The following is a 22,490-nucleotide window of genomic DNA, read 5'->3' as shown; positions in this document are numbered from 1 at the left end:
CTAATTTATTAGATGTCACGTACCAAAATAAACTTAAAAAAAAAAAAAAAATTGTTTTTATTTTTTTCTTTTTTCTTTTTATTTTTTTATTTTTTTTATTTTACAACACGTTATACATTACATCACAGTTCACATCGCCACTTACATACTTACAACATGCATAAGAAAGAATGATCTAGAAAAGAGAGAGAAGTAAAGAGAGAGAGGGGGAAAGTTAAAGAGGCACTGTTTAGGACTGTTTGACAACAACAACTACTAGACCCTTAAATAATATTGATCACTGCAAGATTCAAGTTTACAACAGAATATATATCAAGATACTGTTAACGAATTAGGGAGGAGGAGTAGAGCCTAGTACTGGACAGTTTTCATGAAACCAGGTTAGAATATGGTTGCCAGAGGCGGTCAAACTTATCTTCTGCTAATCCCCCCTTGTACTTTTCCAAAAAATATCTACTTTTCAAAAATTTCAAGAATATTGGAAGCATCGGTCTTTCAGAGTTCCATTTACATTTGTAAATATAAAATTTGGCCAGTAAAATAATGAAATCTAAGGCTTTATCAGTGAACATATTTTCCTGAACTCCAAACAATACCACCGCCTCCGAAAACCGGAAATTAGTAACATGATAACAACTATTATTTAACAGTTCCTGTAGTTCCTGCCAAAACCTGTTAATATGCTGGCAATGCCACATCAAATGATTAATTGTTTCTTCCTCATTGTTACAAAACGAACAATTAGAAGATTCAACAATTTTTCTCAGAAATAAGTAGCGGTTTGTGGGCAAAGCCCTATAAATTAACCTCAGCTGGAACCATTTTAGCTGACAATCAACTGTTGTCTTATGACATAAGTAAAAGATCTTGTTCCAGCTGAGGTTATCAAAAATACGATTCCATTTTACCACACCAGCTGGGGCTGAGTCTGCCGCGGCCAAACACGATTGGACACTATGGTTTCCTTCAAATGTTATTTTCCATGGTTTTTGCTTTAATAATTTATAGTTTGCCTCCTGTATTACATTTATCTTTTTCTGATATGCCTTAATAGATTTGACCATTCCTGCAAATTTCAAAAAATTAACCTTCAACGTAGGAAATTTTATCTGAAAATCTACAAAATTCAATAGACTGCCATTTTCATTCAGCAAATGACAGACTTGGAGAATACCTCTTTCTGTCCAATCTTTAAAGTATACAGTGTGTTTTCCAATTACAATATTTCTATTATAAAAGATACATTCTGCATTAAACTCACTTACTTCAGTTGGTATACATTTTATGCTTAATTTCTTGAAATGTTTCAATACATCATGCCAAAAAGGATTGTGGATTGATTGCATTAAAGTGTTGGCAAACTCACCCCCTAGCTGCTGCTGTTTATCCAGCTCAGGATAAAGACAGAGCGTAAACCTGGTTAAAGGAGATTCAGCATAGAAAACTCTCTTAAGCCAGCTAATTTTCATAGCTGACAAGAAAGTACAAACATTTAACATTTTTAACTCACCCTTTTGGTAAGACTGACAAGCACATTTCTTGTTAACTTTACCTTGCTTACCATTCCATAAAAACTGAAAAAACATACCATCAAGTTCTTTCAAAAATATATCGCATGGATCTGGTATATTCATAAATAAGTACGTTAACTTAGACATTGCTAGTGTTTTTAAGACAGTAATTTTACCAAAAGGGGTAAGCTGTCGCTTACTCCACATGTTCAATACTTTTCTTATCTCTGCAATCTTTCCTGTATAATTTAGATGGACAATATTTCCTGTATCCACAGAGAAAACTACCCCCAAATATCTAAATGTCCCTGGGTCCCAGCAAAAATTCATGTCACGCAAGTACCGTATCTGGCTGTTCCTCCTACTCCCTATCCATATGACCTGTGTTTTTTCTAAGTTTATTTTTAATCCGGACATACTAGCAAAAACATTCAAAATTCTCACAGCTTCTGTAAATGATTCTTCACTTCCATCCAAACACAAAGCTGTGTCGTCTGCAAACTGAGTCATTAACATTTCACAGTCACGCACATGTATACCTTTTACTTTCTCATTTTCACGCAACATGTTTGATAAAACCTCAGCGCACAGTAAATATAAATAAGGTGACAAAGGATCGCCTTGTCTTACTCCTCTGCAAATACTGAACCAGGCTGAATAAGAGCCATTTACAGAGACGCATGCCACAATTTCAGAGTAAAAAGCTCGTACCCATTTTTTTATGTCGGGGCCCAAATTTACAAAATCTAAAACCCTATCTATAAATTTCCAAGAAATACTGTCGAAAGCTTTCTCAAAATCGACTAGAAGGAGTTGACCCGGAATCTGTTCATATTGTGTATACAAAAGGATATCATATAACAACCGGATATTTTCCCCTATGTATCTCCCCTTCATAAATCCTCTTTGGTCTGTGTGAATTAGTTTGGGCAGTACGCCTTTAATCCTGTTTGCAATACATGCTGAAGCTATTTCATAAACTGTATTTAGTAATGTGATTGGTCTCCAATTTTTAATCAACTGTTTTGGCTTTCCTTCTTTTGGCAAACAAGTAATAATTCCTTGACGTTGCGTCACTGACAAGTTTCCAGTTTCAAATCCAAAATTTAAAGAACGAACTAAAAAGGCTCCAATGTCACCAAAGAAAAAGTTAAAGAACTCGATGGTGAAGCCATCGCTGCCAGGACTCTTATTATTATTCATAGCACGCAGTGCTGTATGGGCTTCACTGTAACTAATGCTACCTTCCAACATATCTTTTTCTTCATCATTTAGTTTAGTGGCATTATGAACACAAGTATCAATATCAATATCTGTTACATCATGCTTGCTATAAAGCTTTTCATAGAAAAGTTTAGTTTCCTTAACAATTTCTTTATCATCAAAAACAACGGCACCATCATCTTTTTCCAAAAAACACATGCGTTTTGACACAAAGTTTCTATTTTCCAGATTACAAAAATATCTACTTGGCTTCTCACCCTGGTGAATCCACTGGATTCGTGAGCGCACCATCATACCCTGCAACTTTTTCTCACGTAATTCCATTAACCTAGAACGCTTATCTTCCAGTAACAACACAAGATCTTGGTCAAGCCTTAATTTTGATTCAATTTCTGTTATTTCATTCACTAACCTTTCTTCTTCTCTATTTTCTTCTTTTTTCTTGTAGCAGGAGTATGAGATGGTTTTTCCACGAATTTCCAACAACAAAGTTTCCAAAAACAACTGATCATTAATAACAAAGTCAATACAATCATTAGACACTTCATTGATATTATCAAAATTGTATACTGGCACCACATACTGTTTCTTTACATCAAAAATAAGCTGTTTAATAACATCCACATAAGTTCTGTCTCTCAAAAGGGAGTTATTAAATTTCCAATACTGCCTATTTTTCTTGCCAGAGTCTTCTGTCTTAAAACCAACAATAACCATAGAGTGGTCAGAGCGATAACCAGGAATAATCTTTGCATCATTCACATCAGACAGCAAGGCCTCAGAAATCAAAATGTAATCTAGGCGACTCTGCTGAAAAGAATTAAATCTTCTCCAAGTGTACATTTTTTTATCTGGAAAAATTTCGCGCCATACATCAATCAAATCAAAGTTATCAACAATTTCCAAGATAGTCTTTCTACTTTTGGTGCGATTAACATCACTTCTGTAGTTTCTAGCATCAACCTTTGGATTAAGAGTTACATTCCAGTCCCCCCCAATTATAATATACTCATTTCCCATCTGTTCTATCTGGTTAAATACTGAAAGAAAAAAGTCTGGTTTATCGCCATCACTCGGACCATAAATATTAGCTAAGGTTACACGTTTTCCCAAAAATTCTATATCCAACAACACATAACACCCTGCTGGATCTTTGTTTACATTGTACACCTTGTATTCAAAAGTATTGGTTAACAAAATTGCCACACCATTCTTGTTTGTCTCATTGCCTGCAACAAAACAATTGTACCCCCAGCACGAACGAATAAAGTTTTCATTATCTGCCTTCCAGTGTGTTTCTTGTAGTAAATACAAATTGCATTTTTGTTTACGTAAATAGTCAAACACATCTTTTCTTTTTTTGTGGTCACCTAGACCATTACAATTAAAGGTGCAGATCTGAAATGAGTTGGTTGTCATCACTGTAAGGTTTTGTTTGTTTCACCAAGTAAATATAATAGCTCTGTATGGCGGTACACAATGTACAACAATACCACATGCAAATCATGAAACAGTTGCACAATGAGCACAGCCGAATGTCTAGAGTAGTCAATGCAAAATGTAATGTCATCACATGTCATTTCTACATATTGTGCACACAATAATACAAACCCTAAAAATAAAAAAATTACGCAGTTGGATACATGCCAAAAATCAACAACGTGACTGCATTATTCGCAGAGTAGCATTTTTTGGTGAACTAATTTAGTAGGTTGACATGGGTGTTCGTGTCTCTTACGAAATGAATTCAAACAACAACAAAATCCTTCTCTGTGCAGAAGAAAGCCACACTGTTGATTTTCCTTGCAGGCATTTTTGCCGAAGGGTACTCTTATCCCATGTAAAAGTCTGAACAGAGGTACGGTGATGAACATGATCTCTCACGCGAGAAGGAATGTGCCTTTAACACTTTCTACCCCTCCTATGTTGACCAATGGTTTTTTGGCCGAGACCAGCTGTGCTGCAGCGGGTCACTCAGAATTGTAGTAACTGTGTAGTAACTGTGTATCAACACGTTGAAATGCAGGCGTTAGATCAACGTTACAGTAAGCGACTGAAGCTAACAATCTGAGCGGATATATCCGTACCTGGTCAGATAGAGCCATATGAGTGGGTACGGATAACTTGTCACATGTTGGAGCTCGAGTTAACTTGTCACAGTAAATAAAGAAAGGTTTCGAGTCCTAACAGTGCCTAGAATGTTGATTCCTGTTGTGCCATAAGTGCGAAAACAATTCTGCTGACTGTCTCATATTTGCCCTGACTTTTGCATTTGATAAGACCATAATTATCACTCTACTGTCTTCGGGTGCAAGTATCCTGTGAAGAGTTACAATTTTCATGAACTAAATTCGGAAATTAAATCAAAACAAATTCCCGGGCTGTCGATTTTTGGGTAATGGACGTATTCCACGTGAAGGTCTGGTCAGATCTGGGTTGTTGGTCCGAAGAGTTTACACAGTGCAGAGTTTCTATTGATTTAATGCATGATGGTGTAGGAATACTTTGCCGGGAGCTTGGGCGTAAACAGTGGTAAAATGGACGTTGGCACCTATGTGTTGACGCAGCTTAAAGGGTGGACATTTTTCCATTAGAGTATGTGGAAATGCAGTAAATGACACTTTGTTCTCTCGCTCACGCTCTCTGTCTCTGTCTGTCACTCACCCTCTCTCTCTCTCTCTCTCTCTCTCTCTCTCTCTCTCTCTCTCTCTCTCTCTCTCTCTCTCTCTCCCTCTCCCTCTCCCTCTCCCCCCTCTCTCTCTCTCTCTCTCTCTCTCTCTCTCTCTCTCTCTCTCTCTCTCTTTTTATAAGTGGAGATGCCTTTTGTCGTCTGGTCTGAAAACTTGAAAACTATCGAATCGATCGTGTCACCTTGACCAGTATAATATACCAGAGGAGATTAAGTTTTTCTGCCTGTTTTGCGAATGGTTAATGCGCTGACTACAGTTTAGGACTCGCATAACTCTTTGCACAAATGACTGAAGCGACAATTACTTTGACACATAGCGGAAATGACGTCGTGTGTCAGAATTATGTCCCTTGGCCAAGTATTGCTACAAATGGGCAAGAATCGATGTGGTAAACGTGTCTTCCCGACACTCATTAGCCCGACCCATCACTCCCTGTCTCCTTATGTTTTGTACAAGTTTATCCTGTTAGGACCGAACATAATTCGTCATACATGACATCTGCATTTGTCTTGCCATACACCGAAAACTCTAGATAAGGTAAGGCAAAGAAAGGTAATATCACATCGTCATTCGTCTTGCCATACACCGAAAACTTTAGGTAAGGTTAAGGTAAAGTAAGGTAATATCATATCGTCATTCGTCTTGCCATACACCGAAAACTCTAGGTAAGGTAAGGCAAAGTAAGGTAATATCACATCGTCATTCGTCTTGCCATACACCGAAAACTCTAGGTAAGGTTAAGGTAAAGTAAGGTAATATCATATCGTCATTCGTCTTGCCATACACCGAAAACTCTAGGTAAGGTTAAGGTAAAGTAAGGTAATATCATATCGTCATTCGTCTTGCCATACACCGAAAACTCTAGGTAAGGTTAAGGTAAAGTAAGGTAATATCATATCGTCATTCGTCTTGCCATACACCGAAAACTCTAGGTAAGGTTAAGGTAAAGTAAGTTAATATCATATCGTCATTCGTCTTGCCATAAACCGAAAACCCTAGGTAAGGTAAGGCAAAGTAAGGTAATATCATATCGTCATTCGTCTTGCCATACACCGAAAACTCTAGGTAAGGTTAAGGTAAAGTAAGGTAATATCATATCGTCATTCGTCTTGCCATAAACCGAAAACTCTAGGTAAGGTAAGGCAAAGTAAGGTAATATCACATCGTCATTCGTCTTGCCATACACCGAAAACTCTAGGTAAGGTTAAGGTAAAGTAAGCTAATATCATATCGTCATTCGTCTTGCCATACACCGAAAACTCTAGGTAAGGTTAAGGTAAAGTAAGGTAATATCATATCGTCATTCGTCTTGCCATAAACCGAAAACCCTAGGTAAGGTAAGGCAAAGTAAGTTAATATCACATCGTCATTCGTCTTGCCATAAACCGAAAACCCTAGGTAAGGTAAGACAAAGTAAGGTAATATCACATCGTCATTCGTCTTGCCATAAACCGAAAACCCTAGGTAAGGTAAGGCAAAGTAAGGTAATATCACATCGTCATTCGTCTTGCCATAAACCGAAAACACTAGGTAAGGTAAGGCAAAGTAAGGTAATATCATATCGTCATTCGTCTTGCCATACACCGAAAACTCTAGGTAAGGTTAAGGTAAAGTAAGGTAATATCACATCGTCATTCGTCTTACCATACACCGAAAACTCTAGGTAAGGTTAAGGTAAAGTAAGGTAATATCATATCGTCATTCGTCTTGCCATAAACCGAAAACCCTAGGTAAGGTAAGGCAAAGTAAGGTAATATCATATCGTCATTCGTCTTGCCATACACCGAAAACTCTAGGTAAGGTTAAGGTAAAGTAAGGTAATATCATATCGTCATTCGTCTTGCCATAAACCGAAAACCCTAGGTAAGGTAAGGCAAAGTAAGGTAATATCATATCGTCATTCGTCTTGCCATACACCGAAAACTCTAGGTAAGGTTAAGGTAAAGTAAGGTAATATCATATCGTCATTCGTCTTGCCATACACCGAAAACTCTAGGTAAGGTTAAGGTAAAGTAAGGTAATATCATATCGTCATTCGTCTTGCCATACACCGAAAACTCTAGGTAAGGTTAAGGTAAAGTAAGTTAATATCATATCGTCATTCGTCTTGCCATAAACCGAAAACCCTAGATAAGGTAAGGCAAAGTAAGGTAATATCATATCGTCATTCGTCTTGCCATACACCGAAAACTCTAGGTAAGGTTAAGGTAAAGTAAGGTAATATCATATCGTCATTCGTCTTGCCATAAACCGAAAACTCTAGGTAAGGTAAGGCAAAGTAAGGTAATATCACATCGTCATTCGTCTTGCCATACACCGAAAACTCTAGGTAAGGTTAAGGTAAAGTAAGCTAATATCATATCGTCATTCGTCTTGCCATACACCGAAAACTCTAGGTAAGGTTAAGGTAAAGTAAGGTAATATCATATCGTCATTCGTCTTGCCATAAACCGAAAACCCTAGGTAAGGTAAGGCAAAGTAAGTTAATATCACATCGTCATTCGTCTTGCCATAAACCGAAAACCCTAGGTAAGGTAAGGCAAAGTAAGGTAATATCACATCGTCATTCGTCTTGCCATAAACCGAAAACCCTAGGTAAGGTAAGGCAAAGTAAGGTAATATCACATCGTCATTCGTCTTGCCATAAACCGAAAACACTAGGTAAGGTAAGGCAAAGTAAGGTAATATCATATCGTCATTCGTCTTGCCATACACCGAAAACTCCAGGTAAGGTTAAGGTAAAGTAAGGTAATATCACATCGTCATTCGTCTTACCATACACCGAAAACTCTAGGTAAGGTTAAGGTAAAGTAAGGTAATATCATATCGTCATTCGTCTTGCCATAAACCGAAAACCCTAGGTAAGGTAAGGCAAAGTAAGGTAATATCATATCGTCATTCGTCTTGCCATACACCGAAAACTCTAGGTAAGGTTAAGGTAAAGTAAGGTAATATCATATCGTCATTCGTCTTGCCATAAACCGAAAACCCTAGGTAAGGTAAGGCAAAGTAAGGTAATATCATATCGTCCTGTGAATGAAGCTACCCTCATGGAAATTCAGGTTTCTTTTCCTTATGGGTAAACGAGCTGCCATCAAGTAAGGCGCTACGCATTTTGTTTCCCTGAATGCGTGTGTTTGTGTTTTCCACGCCCTGAGACTTTTGCTGTGAATGGTATCTTTATCATGCGCATGCAACCCGGGATTTGAACCCACCCCGGGTGAGCTATCTTCCCTCTTTTTTCCTTTGTTTTTGGTTAAGATTTCTAATCAAGTGTATTGAGAATTTTTAGTGTGTGATCAACAGTTAACTTTGATGCACAGCATCTAGTTTTTTTATGTTATTATTTTACTTACTTTTATTATATTTTATTTCACTGGTTGGTCCGAGGAAAATCAGAAGATTTGCTGACTACGGAAATATCAAAATCTGTCGCACAAAAACAACAAATGTGTTTTCCTGTTAAAGCTAAGCAAGGTCACACGGAAAAAAACAAGTACAACACATAAACAAAAATCGGAAACGACTGCAATAACTTCGCGTGTTCCGTCAATTTGAGGAGCACCAGCCGTAAACATTGCCGCGTATGCATTCCCGACTTCTACAAAGGACATTGTCACCCTCTCCCCCCCCCCCACCTCTCTCTCTCTCTCAAACACCCAAACACAGACAATCTAGCAGAGACAGCCTCCCACATGTGACACCGACCACCAACCTACCCACCCCTCACCCCAACCCACGCGCACTCTTTTTAATAACCTCAATAACTGTTCGTGTTCTGCCACTTTAAAGGCGTCAGCCGTTATAATTATTTGAAAAGGCTCCGGACCTGTCCAAAGGATCTTGGCACCAAATTAACGCCACTCAGTGGAGCTGTTCGTATCTCCAGGGACGGGTCACAGGACACACACACACACACACACACACACACACACACACACACACACACACACACACACACACACGCGCGCGCGCGCATGCACGCACACATACACATACACATACACAAAACCACACACACACACACACACACAGAGACACACACACACACACACACACACACACACACATACACACACACACACACACACACACATACACATACATAAAGAGACAAATACAACGAAACAAAATCTCAAGTGACTGCAGGTTCTTTCTGTTTTCATTCATTTTACGAGCTATAACAAATGTCACGGTAACACAGAAATGCACGAACGCACAAAACAAGAATTTCCTGAAAATGTCTGAAAACACGTTCATAACTTCTCGTGTTCTGTCACTTTAAAGGTGTCAGCCGTAAACCTTGTCGCTTCCAGACTTGTCCAAGGGACCTTGGCACCAAATTAACGCTACCAGGAGTGTGCGTGTCCCAGCGGTATGGGACACAGGATGTAAACGACAGCTCCCAGCGCATGTTCCCCGTGCTAGAAATTCCGCGCTAAAATGGTTAAAACCACGTTCCCGATATCCCGTGGGCCCGCACTAAAAGGGTTAAAACCACGTTCCCGAGATCCAGTGGGCCCGCGCTAAAAGGGTTAAATCCATGTCTGTGACTGAATATCTGTGGCTGGTGATGGAGCCAGCTTTTGTGTATGTCGCTGGCTGAGTTTTTCTTTCATTTTCGTGTTTTTTTCTTTTCATTTCTTTTCTTCTTTTTGTTGTTATTGTTGTTGAGTGCTCCAGCTGAGAATTTTAGACATGGAACTTGATTGTATAAATGCTGCAGATTGAAGAAGAAGGAGAAGAAGACAAGGGATTAAGAGGGGTGGGGTGGGGTGGGGTGGGGTGGGGTGGGGTGGGGTGGTGGGAGGAGGAAGGGACGTTGGTGGTGGGTGCAAACAAATGAAACAAGTCGCGTGAAGCGATATAAAAACATTTAGTCAGTCGGTATCAAGCTAAAAGATCAACACGACAAACCAGTCATCGCCGAGACTACATTTAGATAATCTCGACTAACCATACCCAAAGACTGCGACGGGTCACGCTCGTACTTATTGAACCCGTTTCCTTTAATTCTGAGCACATTTTTAGAGTAAACATGATATATCTATATATTTTTGAATACAGGAGAATATGAGGAATACAATGCAATCATCTTTGAATCTGCTTCTGTAAATTATACAGGTAAAACAGCAAAGAAACAGAATGAGCTTAAAGGAAAGGAAGGAGTAATGAATAAAACACAACAAACAAACAAACGAAAAGCAAACAAACAAACAAACAAGCAAACCAATCCAAACAAACAAACAAACAAACAAACAAACAACCAATCCCAAAACGAACGCATTGACCGGCCAACTAATGTTCCAGCCAAAACAACCTACTATTCTCCCCTACAATTGTTCACGCGTCTTTTTACCTCTGGGTGCAGTGGGGCTAGGGTGTGTGTGTATGTGCATTAGCAAATTTAGATATGGTACTCCCGTAAATTTAACATTCATGTTTGAAAATGAAATGAAACTTCGTGTTTCATAATACCCTTTACACTATGCACTTTTTTCATAATTGCAAAATTTGAAAATAAAGGCGTTGTCCACAACAACAACAACAACAAAAAAAACTCCATTATGACACCGCCACAAAGGAAAAAAAAAATTGTGTGTATGTGTGTGTGTGTGTGTGTGTGTGTGTGTGTGTGTGTGTGTGTGTTAGGGGGGTGGGGGTGGGAGGGGGTCGCTGAAGCACGTTTCTTCCTTTTGATTGGACAGAATGCTCCGTTCCATTGTCAAATCATTCGCCATATTGAACCTGAAAAGAAGGAAAGATCACTCCCGGAACAGAACGCTCTAACACTTGCTGCGAGGCAGAATGATAATAGCAGGGGAGGTAACAAAAGGAAAAAATACAAAGAAATTGTCAGACATTCGATTAACAACCGGTGTGCGTAAAATGAACAACATGTAACACAAAAAAAAGGAAAAAAAGAAAGGAAAATAAAAAAGGAAAAAAAAAAAAAAATAATAAAAAACTCCAACTGAATATTGAACTGGTTTGACATTGTTTGATTGCTTTGTTATTTCTTTTCTAATTTCAGTGTTTATTTATTTTTAAAAGTTTGCGAGGGCTACAGTCGAGATAGGGAGAGAGAGAGAGAGAGAGAGAGAGAGAGAGAGAGAGAGAGAGAGAGAGAGAGAGAGAGAGAGAGAGAGAGAGAGAGAGAGAGAGAGAGAGAGAGAGAGAGAGAGAGTGAGAGAGTGAGTGAGAGAGAGAGAGAGAGAGAGAGAGAGAGAGAGAGAGAGAGAGAGAGAGAGAGAGACAGAGAGAGACAGAGAGAGAGAGAGAGAGCTCGGAAAATTCTCAGCACCTACAACAAAAACTACAACCACAACCTTTAACATAAAAAGCAAATCTGGTCTTACGCTTTTGGTTATCTCGCTAAACGACCCTGTGTCTGATCTTAGACTTGCAACACAAGAAAACAGTCCGATACTGCAAAACCGCATTTCAATCCTTTATCGTCACCTGAGCATTGTGGTTGTGTGTGCAGGTGTTGTCAACGGCCAGACGCTTGCCCAGTGTACACTAGCTGTCAAGGTCGGGTGGGACAGTTACCTGGAGATCGCTGATTCCTCCGAAGACCTGCCTCCCAGTCTCAAGTCACATGGAATCAACGTGAGTGGTGCTTATAATAATAATAATAATAAATGAGCATTTATATAGCGCAACATCATAACTTTACAATTATGTTCTTTGCGCTTGACACATTTAAAATTAAAACACAGTTATACAAGCATTTACATCTACATTCATAGTCAACAACGCTTAATTAAAAGCATACACCATCAAACATCACCTCACCTCACCTACGCCTGTGACCCCGTCTGGGGTATAGGCCGCCAATCAGCTCCCTCCATGCATCTCTGTTTTGGGCGAGTCTTTCCAGCATTCCCCACGTCTTTCCCATGTGCTTTGCATCTGCGTCCAAATCTCGGCGCCATGTGTTCCTGGGTCGCCCTCTCTTTCTCTTGCCTTGAGGGTTCCACGTGAGGGCTTGCCTTGTGATGTTTGAAGCAGGTTTGCGAAGGGTGTGGCCTATCCACCGCCAGCGTCTCTGTAGGATGTCCTCCTCGACGGGCTGCTGTCTGGTTCTCAGCCACAGGTCTTCGTTGCTGATTTTTTCTGGCCAGCGAATCTTGAGGATCTTCCTGAGGCAGGTATTGATGAAGACCTGGATTTTCTTCATGGTGGTGACGGTGGTTCTCCAGGTCTCGGCTCCGTATAGTAGGATCGGCTTCACGATGGTATTGAAAACCCTGATCTTTGTAGTGATACTGACTTCGCTGGATCCCCAGATCTTCTTCAGCTGATGGAATGCTGCTCTGGCCTTGCCGATGCGGGTTTTGACGTCTGCGTCCGTTCCTCCCTGCTTGTCCAAGATGCTGCCGAGATAGGTGAAGCTGTCCACCTCTTCCAGCGCACTGCCTTCGACTGTGATGGGTGTGTTGTTAGGTGCATTTGTCTTGAACACCTTGCTCTTCCCTCTGTTGATGTGGAGGCCCAGGCTAGCTGAGTTGTCCGCAACAATGCCGGTCTTTTCCTGCATCTGTTGTTGGGTGTGAGAGAGAAGAGCCAGATCATCAGCAAAATCAAGGTCGTCCAGCTGTGTCCAAAACCATCAAACATACATTACAAAAAATTCTTCCACTAACTAAGTAATAAAAACATGAATAAAATAGGTAGTGAAAACAAGGAAATACCAGCTGAATACCCTTAATCAAACAGAACATGTTATCAACAATTCTTGATGTTTATATATGTCGTGCCTAGATCCTGAAAGTGCCTAAGTTCTTGAATTAGGTAGTCTCTTGCCTAATTCGTGAAATAGGCAACGGCCGTGCCTAACCTGTGAAATCAATGTTGAATTTTGCCTAATTTGTCAAATTTTATGATTTAGGCTGCCTATTGCATAAATTAGGCAGCCTAAGTCGTGAAATTAGGCAAAGTTTCGATTTAGGCACGACTGCTGTGCAATTTAGGCAAAAATGTCTACACAATAGGCAATCCTTGCCTAATGTGTCAAATCAATTCTAAGGTCTAACTGTTTTACAAATTAGTCAGTCTGTTTGAACACCAGTAACAATAATGAAACTTAAAATTTTAAACATATCAATCAATCAATATGAAGCTTATATAGCGCGTATTCCGTGGGTACAGTTCCTAGCGCTTGTCGAATTTAAACTGCTATCATATGTACCATTTACATGACTAATTTTAATAAACAAATTTTACAAAAGCAAAACAAAAATACCCCTCTACCTCATTTTACAAACATTTAAAGTTTACAAAAGGTAAACATTATCCCAGTTTGGACTGGGGTCAAAAAAGGGAAACCCACGACGTTCCAGTTCAACTCGATTTGCTGAGCTTACTTGCTCTTGTTCTTGCAAGATGAATTGTTTGGGTGGCAGTGACTATGGCAGTGGTTTCTTTGCTTTCTTGCAAGTGCATCTGGCTGTATCGCACTTCACATTATCACATTATCAATAAAACAACAAATACACTACATGTAGCCTACTGATGGACTGAGAAAAACAAAATCAGGGGTTGTATTTCTTGAAGAGGTGTGTTTTAAGTGCTCGTTTGAATGCTTGGGGTGACTGAGAGTGGCGGATGTGAAAGGGGAGAGAATTCCATTGTGTGGGTGCGCAGAAAGTAAAAGTGCGTTGTCCGTATGTTTTGGTTTTGGTGTGTGGAATGGTAAGGATGCGACAGTCAGAAGAGGCACGGAGTTGTCTTGCTGGAGAATAGACGGTGAGGAGTTCAGAGAAGTAAGCAGGAGACGAGCCAGAAAAGACGTTAAAGCAGAGGGTGGACAGTTTGTAGTCAATGCGGGCTTGAATAGGTAACCAGTGCAGTGTGCGAAGAAGTGGTGTTGCGTGATCTCGTTTTCGTGCTTTGAGAATGAGGCGTGCAGCCGAGTTTTGGACTTTTTGTAGTTTATGCAGGAGGTACAGAGGACAGCCAGAGAGAAGAGAGTTGCAATAGTCAAGTTTAGAAAGAACAAAGGCACAGACAAGAGTGTTCGTTGTTTGAGAGGAGAGTGTGTGGCGAATGGTGCTGATCTTACGAAGCTCAAAATAAGCTGCTCTACAGACTAAAGATATATGTTTGTTAATGGTCATGTCAGATGAAAGGGTGAATCCAAGGTTTCTAGCTGATGGTGAGAAAAGAATGTCGGTGTTGCCTATTTGAACAAAAACAGGTTGGGGAGAGGGAAATGTAGTGTTCTTCTTTTTGCACAGTAAGACTTCAGTCTTATCATCATTCAGCTTAAGTTTGTTATCGACCATCCAAGATTTAACATCAGTGATGCATGTCTGAATGGTCTGGATGGCGGAATGTGTCTCTGCAGGGGGACTGGGTTTATACAGCTGGGTGTCATCAGCATAAGATGATGGTGGTGGTGGAGGTGGACATGATGATGATGATGATGATGTTGATGATGATGATGATGATGATGATGATGATGATGATGATGATGATGATGATGATGATGATGATGATGATGATGATGATGATGATGATGATGATGGTGGTGGTGGTGGTGGTGGTGGTTGTGCTTGTGCTGCTGCTGCTGCTGCTAATGATGATGTCATTTCAAGTTTTTCCGTGCTCAGGCATTTCTTACGGAAAGACCGGAAATGAATGATCTTTCGCATGCATACAAAACCGAAAGTGATGCATCAAAATGATGCATCAAAATGATGCATCATTTTCTAAAAGGATGCATCATTTTCTAAAAGGATGCATCAGTTTTGGAAAATGATGCATCCTTTTTGAAAATGATGCATCCTTTTGTGAAAATGATGCATCAAATTGTGAAAATGATGCATCAAATCTTGGTTTTGGATGCATCAATTTGATGCATCATTTGATACAATCCGCGTTCCGTACGAAAACACTGGTGTTATTGCACCTACTCCATCACGCACATGTCTAGCTGTCTAGCCACTAAAACACACGTCGACACTGTCACACTCTGGGCATCAATTCCCGTGATTGCTTTTACTATAGTCACCACAGATCACCACAGATCACCACAGATGATTTCCGCAGAAACAGATAGACCGCTAAACAGAGACGGTTGACTAGGACGAATAACTTCTGAATTGTTACACCCCCGGTATAGGGGTGTGTATAGGTTTCGGTCGATGTGTTTGTTTGTTTGTTTGTGTGTTTGTGTGTTTGTGTGTTTGTGTTCGCATATAGATCTCAAGAATGAACGGACCGATCGTCACCAAACTTGGTGAACAGGTTCTATACATTCCTGAGACGGTCCTTACAAAAATTGGGACCAGTCAAACACACGGTTAGGGAGTTATTGGTGGATTAAGATTCTACAAGGACTTATAGAGAAACATATTCATGGTCAAAGGGAAATAACCTTCTCAGTTGGTGGCAGTGAGAATGGGTGCAGTGAGAATGGTTATTTCCCTTTGACCAACGGGGGTGTTTTTCCTACCTCGAAGGAATTTCTTGCTCGTTCTGTTTTTGATTAAAAAAAATGTAAAAAAAAATAATAATTTAAAAAAATAACTGGCTGTATGTGTACTGGTTTTGCTGGTTGCACCAACTGTTGTCGGTTTCTTAATTATTGGCTCTTTCTTTTTGTCTTTTCTTTTTTCTTGCAGTTGGAGAAAACAGAGTTCTACGCACTGGTGCAAAACGTATCCACAGTTCTCAACGGCAGCAACAAACTACCTTGGGTTTTGTGCATTCAGCCATTGATGGCTTTGCTACTCGCCGCTGCTCTCTGGCTGCCTGCTTTCATCACCGTGCTCGCCGTGCAAGTGGATGACAATTCTGGAAGTGAGTGGATGAGGGGAGTTGGGGGGTGGGGTGACTAGTGGGTGTAACGAGGTGTGTGTGTGTGTGTGTGTATGTGTGTGTATGTGTGTGTTAGTGTGTGTTAGTGTGTGTGTGTATGTGTGTGTTAGTGTGTGTGTATGTGTGTGTGTGTGTTTGTGTTCGTGTGTGTGTCTGTGTGTGTGTTGGTGTCTGTGTTCGTGTGTGTGTAAGTGTGTGTGTTTGCGTTAGTGTGTTTGTGTGTGTGTGTGTGTGTGTGTGCGTGTGCGTGTGTGTGTGTGAATGGGCACGAATATGTTTGTGTGTGTGTCAGTGTGTGTGTGTGTGTTTGTATGTGTGTGTGTGTGTGTGTGTGTGTGTGTGTTTGCGAGCCTGAATATATGACTATGTGAATGGGTGAGTGTGCGCGCGTGCGTGCGTGCGTGCGTGCGTTCGTGCGTGCGTGCGTGCGCCACGTAGATTTCGAAAAAAGATAAATAAAAAGTAATAAAAAAGCTATAAAAAAAGAATAAATAAAACAGAAGAAAAATATTTGAATTGAATCAAATACAATAGAATAATGTAGAATAACATTAAATGCCAGCATTCTTCTGAATACACATCCTTTCACAATGAAGTTAAAGACTTAAGAACAATTGCATTTTGGTGATACGCAAAGCCTTAAACAGCGATTCTGTCACCCTGATCTTGCGTGATCACAAGAATCACAATTTAAACCCCTAACGGAAGTTGTTTTTCTTCTGTGTGCTTTATTTCCCCTGTTGTGGGGTTTGACCTGCCAGTAAACCTTTTGCGGGCGGAAATCAATGTTTAATGACCGCCATCACTGTCTCCAAATCGCATTACTTCGGCTTATATACGAGACGGCCCGAAGGTTAATAGTGGGCTTTCTCACAATGGAAGAATTAAATACGGTTAATGATTGTAAATAGAATTAGAGGAAACATATTGTGTTAGAGACTTCGGTTTTTTTTTATTTTTTTTAATGTATCTCGAGGGAAAATGGAAAACGCAGAAATGTAATTAGAAGCAATATAGAACGTGCATGTTTCTGAGAAAAGAATTCCCAGGTCGTAAGGAAAACGAATGGAGAAAAAAAGGAGAAAAATCTGGAATGATAAGTCGACAAGAAGGCACGTATGCAATCACGCACGTACACACCCAAACACATGCACAGACACAGATACAGACACACAGACACGTTCACACAGACACGTACACACAGACACACACAGACACATACTGACACAGACACACAGACACACGCACACACACACAGACACATACTGACACATACACACAGACACACGCACACACACACACACACGTACACAGACAGACAGACAGACACACACACACACATACACACACACACACACACACACACACATTCACACTCACACTCAAACACACACCCACACACACACATACACATTCACACTCACACACACACACACACACACACACACACACACACACACACACACACACACACACACACACTTGAACACATACCAAAATCTAACATCCTGACTGCTTTCTGCGCAGCCTGGGAATTTCTTTCACAAATACATTTCTTTAAAGCCACGAGCGTCATCTGTCAAGATAATTCAAACAAAACTTCCAACACACACAGCAAGCAGTCAGGATGCTGATTTTTGATACACGTCCAAGTAAAGGGACGGTCTTTTTCTTCTTATGTGGTACAAATGTGATAATTGTAGGCTTATACTAGTGATTACTGTGTGTGATACATGAAATGTGATATGAATGCTGTTTTTATATGTTATACTCTTACTTTCTCCCAAGCGCAAGACAAATTCTTCTATGAAAATTGAAGCCAATAAAATTTCAGTTGAGTTGAGTTGAGTTGAGCCTGGGCATATCTGAGCTAAAAACCTGAACTACTTTCACGGGAAGTACACTTTTCCTTTACTTTTGAAGGGAAGCCTGACTGACAGGCAGTCACTCAGTCAAACGGGGTAGCAGCCTTAAAGACAGACAGACACGAACAATGTCTTGTCAATTATTTCGACACACGGTCGTCTGGTTCCGTAAAATTGCTTCAATGTTCGTCTAGGTTTATGTCATAGGCTTTTCTGGCGTTGACAGAGAGAGAGGGTGAGAGAGAGAGAGAGAGAGAGAGAGAGAGAGAGAGAGAGAGAGAGAGAGAGAGAGAGAGAGAGAGAGAGTGAGAAACAGAGACAGAGACACAGAGACAGAGAGAGACACAGAGAGAGCGAGAAACAGAAAGAGAGAGAGAAAGGGAAAGAGGGAGTAAGGGCGGGAGGGCAGGAGTGAGAGAGAGAGAGAGAGAGAGAGAGAGAGAGAGCGAGCGAGAGAGAGAGAGAGAGAGAGAGAGAGAGAGAGAGAGAGAGAGAGAGAGAGAGAGAGAGAGAGAGAGAGAGAGAGAGAGCCCGACAGACAGACCGAAACTGAAAATACTTACTAATCAGTTATTTCGACACACAGCCCGTCGATTTCAATAAAGCTGGTTTAATTTCCGTCTTGTTCTTGGCCACTATTGGCTGTCGACACTTCTCGCAACTACAGCCTCCGAATCCCACCCCCAGATGGGGAATGTACACATACCGGGATTTTAACGAAGTTTTGGCTTGTGAAATGTCAGTCTGGCAAAAAGTAATTGTTTGGGTCCGTCCCGTGCCCTCCTGTGGCTTGTTTGTTTCCTTGTTCAGTATTTCAATGTCACATGCGTTAAACTAACGCAAATTACACAATGTGTCTGGCTCGGCCGAAAATAACTGCCATTCAATTTTGGTTTCGTTTCGTTCTTCTTCACAAGATTAGGTCTTGAGGTTGTTGCTTTTTAAATCTGATTATTGACAAGAAAAAGCATACATACAGAAAAACAAGCAAACAAACAAAAAAGCAAACAAACAAACAAACAAACAAACAATATTGGTAATTTATGACGAAACTGCAAATATACTCTTTTTGTTTTAGAAGCTAACGTCATCAGGTTGTCTTGTCCTATAGTTGCCGATTGCAAGCTTTAATTGAAGTCCTGACAGAAACCAGAAAATAACAAAAAAAAAGTAGTATTTGAATTAAAGGAGCCATCTTAAAGGTATTTTTACCATTGCCTCTTTTGAATTTTCTGCTGAAATTGTATAAGAGAAGAAAGAACGTATTGTAGCTTGTTGTCCGTTTTTCTGATGTTTTTCTGATCTTTTTCTGCTGATTTAATCATTTGCTTTTTACTTGAGAAAAGATTTTTTCTTTCATTCTGGGTTAAGAAGAAGTAGCACCTTGTGCACACAGTTTCTCTAATGTGTCCACAAAGTAAGACCCTTTAATTTGTATTCAAGATGTCAGAACACGAGATCAGAAAGCAATGTACAGTTTGGAACTTTAGATTAAGTTCCTCACTTTCACTTTCGCGCAAGAAGAAGAAGCACCATGATCACAAAACTACCTCTTTAATGTCGAGACAAAAATGACACTTATGTGTTCAAGAGGCACAAAATGAGACCAGAAAGTGCCAATTTGTTTGAAGCAGAATTGCTTCAAGTAGCTTGTTGTTTCATTCATTTGTTTTGTTTTTCCTGATGCTGTCTCTCTATCAAAGTCTCTGTCTCTCTGTCTCTCTCTGTCTGTCTATCTCTGTCTTTGTCTTTCCCACCCTAAAACCCTCCCACCATCCCAACAACTCTCTCTCTCTCTCTCTCTCTCTCTCTCTATTTTGCTCTCTCTCATTTATGTTCTCTTTCTTTGTGAGCTGAAACTGTGTGTGTGACTTGTTTTTTGGAATGGTTGTTTTTAGTTTAATTTCCTGCCGTTTTTCGAGAGGTGGCAACTTGGGGCTCCTTTAGCACAAAACATCCCCTTCAATCTCAGCACAAAGTAAGACCCTTTTGTGCTCAAGAGGCTCATAATGAGACTTGAAGGCGCAAAAGTGTTTGGACCAGAAGTGGTTGAAGTAGCTTTTTCTGTATCGAATCACAGCAAGTGTCGGCAGCGGTCGGGACTGGAGCGACCTAATACAAGTAGCGTTCGGAGGGGGGAGGAGGAGGAGGAGGAGGAGGAGGAGAAGAAGAAAAGGAAAAGAAGAAGAAGAAGAAGAAGAAGAAGAAGAAGAAGAAGAAGAAGAAGAAGAAGAAGAAGAAGAAGAGAGAGAGAGAGACAGAGACAGAGAGAGAAAGAGAGACAGAGAAAGAGAGAAACAAAGAGACAGAGAGAGCGAGACAGAGAGACAGAGAGACAGAGAGAGCGAGAGAGAGACAGAGACAGAGACAGACAGTTATACGACAGTAAGACATACAGAGACAGACAGACAGACAGACAGACAGACAGACAAAGTGTGTAGGACAAAAATAAAGAACATGGAGCTAAGTGGGAGCTAGGACAACAGACAGCGTGTACGTACTTTAGACAGGAATGGAGAAAAAAACCAGGGGGACATACAGAGATGCAGAGCAGAGACAGACAGAGACAGACAGACAGAGACAAACAGACAGACAGAGACAGAGGGAGGACGCAAACGAGGCAAACAAGCCAAAGGCACAGAGAATGACAAGCATTGATATGGACTGCCTAAACGAAAGCCTGAACGATGAAAGGTCTTCAACCGAATTCCAATGCTCAGCCAAACTGGTATATACTTTTCCAGTCCGGAATCCTTCTGTTCAAAGTCTGCATGGGAAGTGCCATTGACAGATACAGAAAAATCAGATAAGAGAGAGAGAGAGAGAGAGAGAGAGAGAGAGAGAGAGAGAGAGAGAGAGAGAGAGAGAGAGAGAGTTCTTAATTGAGGAAGACAGCCAAAGTTACAGTGACAGTCAATAACAAAGAGGAACTGTCAATAAAAAAAGACTGAAGGGGGAAATACTACTAGGTCTTCACTCGAATGTCAGTCCTCAGACAAACTGAGATACCCCTCACAATCTGGTATCATTATTTTCAAAGTCTGCTCGGGAAATGACTAGGTGTGTATAGTAAGTCTTAACGAACCCTTTCAAGTATTTTCACTTCTCAGTGACAGGACTAAAAAGGCTTTTGGCGATTTTTTTTTTATTTCCGCCATTAATTGGAGTTGAGGAGTGCCAAGGTGTGCTAGTGTGTTAGTGTGTGTGTGTGTGTGTGTGTGTGTGTGTGTGTGTGTGTGTGTGTGTGTGTGTGTGTGTGTGTGTGTGTGTGTGTGTGTGTGTGTGTGTGTGAGAGAGAGAAAAAGAGAGAGACAGAAAAAAAAGAGGCGCAGAGAGAAAAAGAAAGCTCTCCATGCATGGAACATTCAGGGCCGGACCCAGGGGGGGGTTCCAGGGGTTCCGGAACCCCACCCCTGGAAAAAGCATGTACCTTGCTTTGAGTGTTGTTGTTTTTTTACTAGTTTTAGCACCAAAACAATGCTGCTCTTAACCCTCAAAACAAGGCCCAGAATGCACCCAGATTGCACAGATTTTAACCGTTTTTCAAAAATTTTCCGGGGGAGCATGCCCCCGGACCCCCCTAGTTCGCGCGCCTGCTTTGCAGGCGCGCGCCTGTGGTTTCGCCACTTCGCTGATTTGCCCCCCCCCAAAAAAGGAGGAACCCCCCCTTACAACTCATTTGGTCCGGCCCTGAACATTTGACATTGAACAGGAAAAAATACTTGGACATGAAAGGCCAGATCCTTTTTAATAAAAAAGCAAAGTAGTCTAGACAAAATTTAATGTTCTCAGATTAGACTTCTCCTTCTCGACCCATACCCTTCTGACTCCCCCGCCACGACCCTCACAGACTCTCTTGCTGAGTAGGGGGTTTTACTACTTAGACAAATATAAAGAAGTAGGTATTGTGCATCATTCACAATGTTCTTATTCAAGTGCTTTTTATGCGATACTGACTTGTTTGATGTGAAAATGTCATTTCTGTTTCCCTTCCAGGCATCCAATCGTTTGGAGGGCGTTTGCAATCTCTGCCTCTACATCCGTTTTAACCACTTGCTTCAATATAGTATAGTAAAGCTTTTTAAAAGGCGAGAGCATACAGAATAATGCAATTTTCTTCGCGTGCTTTGTTGCCGATGCTGGACAGTGTCCGTTGCTTGGCTTCAGAATAGTAGCAGCTGTTAGTGTTCTGTAGTAGTAACAGCTTTGCAATTTCCTGTACTGCGAAGTTGAGTTTGAGGATGGAAATATGATTGGTTAGTCCAACCTCTACTAACGTTAGACTCCAGCCTTAAACTTGTATGGCTATCTAGCCTTCTAGTGGATCCCCCCCCCCTTATTAAGACCCACCCCAATTTAAGACCTCCTCCTTT

The 22,490-nt window shown here is 40.6% G+C and overlaps 1 protein-coding gene across 1 annotated transcript in view; it reads left to right on the top strand.

Annotated features, from left to right (window-relative positions):
• The window catches only part of LOC138966720 (uncharacterized), a 46,673-nt gene that overhangs the window by 5,917 nt on the left and 18,266 nt on the right, over positions 1 to 22,490 (top strand). Inside the window, exons 2-3 of the mRNA XM_070339038.1 lie at positions 11,913 to 12,037; positions 16,057 to 16,234. Coding sequence (XP_070195139.1) covers positions 16,153 to 16,234 — 82 coding nt within the window. The 5' untranslated portion in view covers positions 11,913 to 12,037; positions 16,057 to 16,152. The remainder of the gene's footprint in view (positions 1 to 11,912; positions 12,038 to 16,056; positions 16,235 to 22,490) is intronic.

This window comes from Littorina saxatilis, linkage group LG5 (genome assembly GCF_037325665.1).
Source record: "Littorina saxatilis isolate snail1 linkage group LG5, US_GU_Lsax_2.0, whole genome shotgun sequence".
Taxonomy (NCBI): Eukaryota; Metazoa; Mollusca; class Gastropoda; order Littorinimorpha; family Littorinidae; genus Littorina; species Littorina saxatilis.
This window is presented reverse-complemented; position numbering and strand designations above follow the sequence as displayed.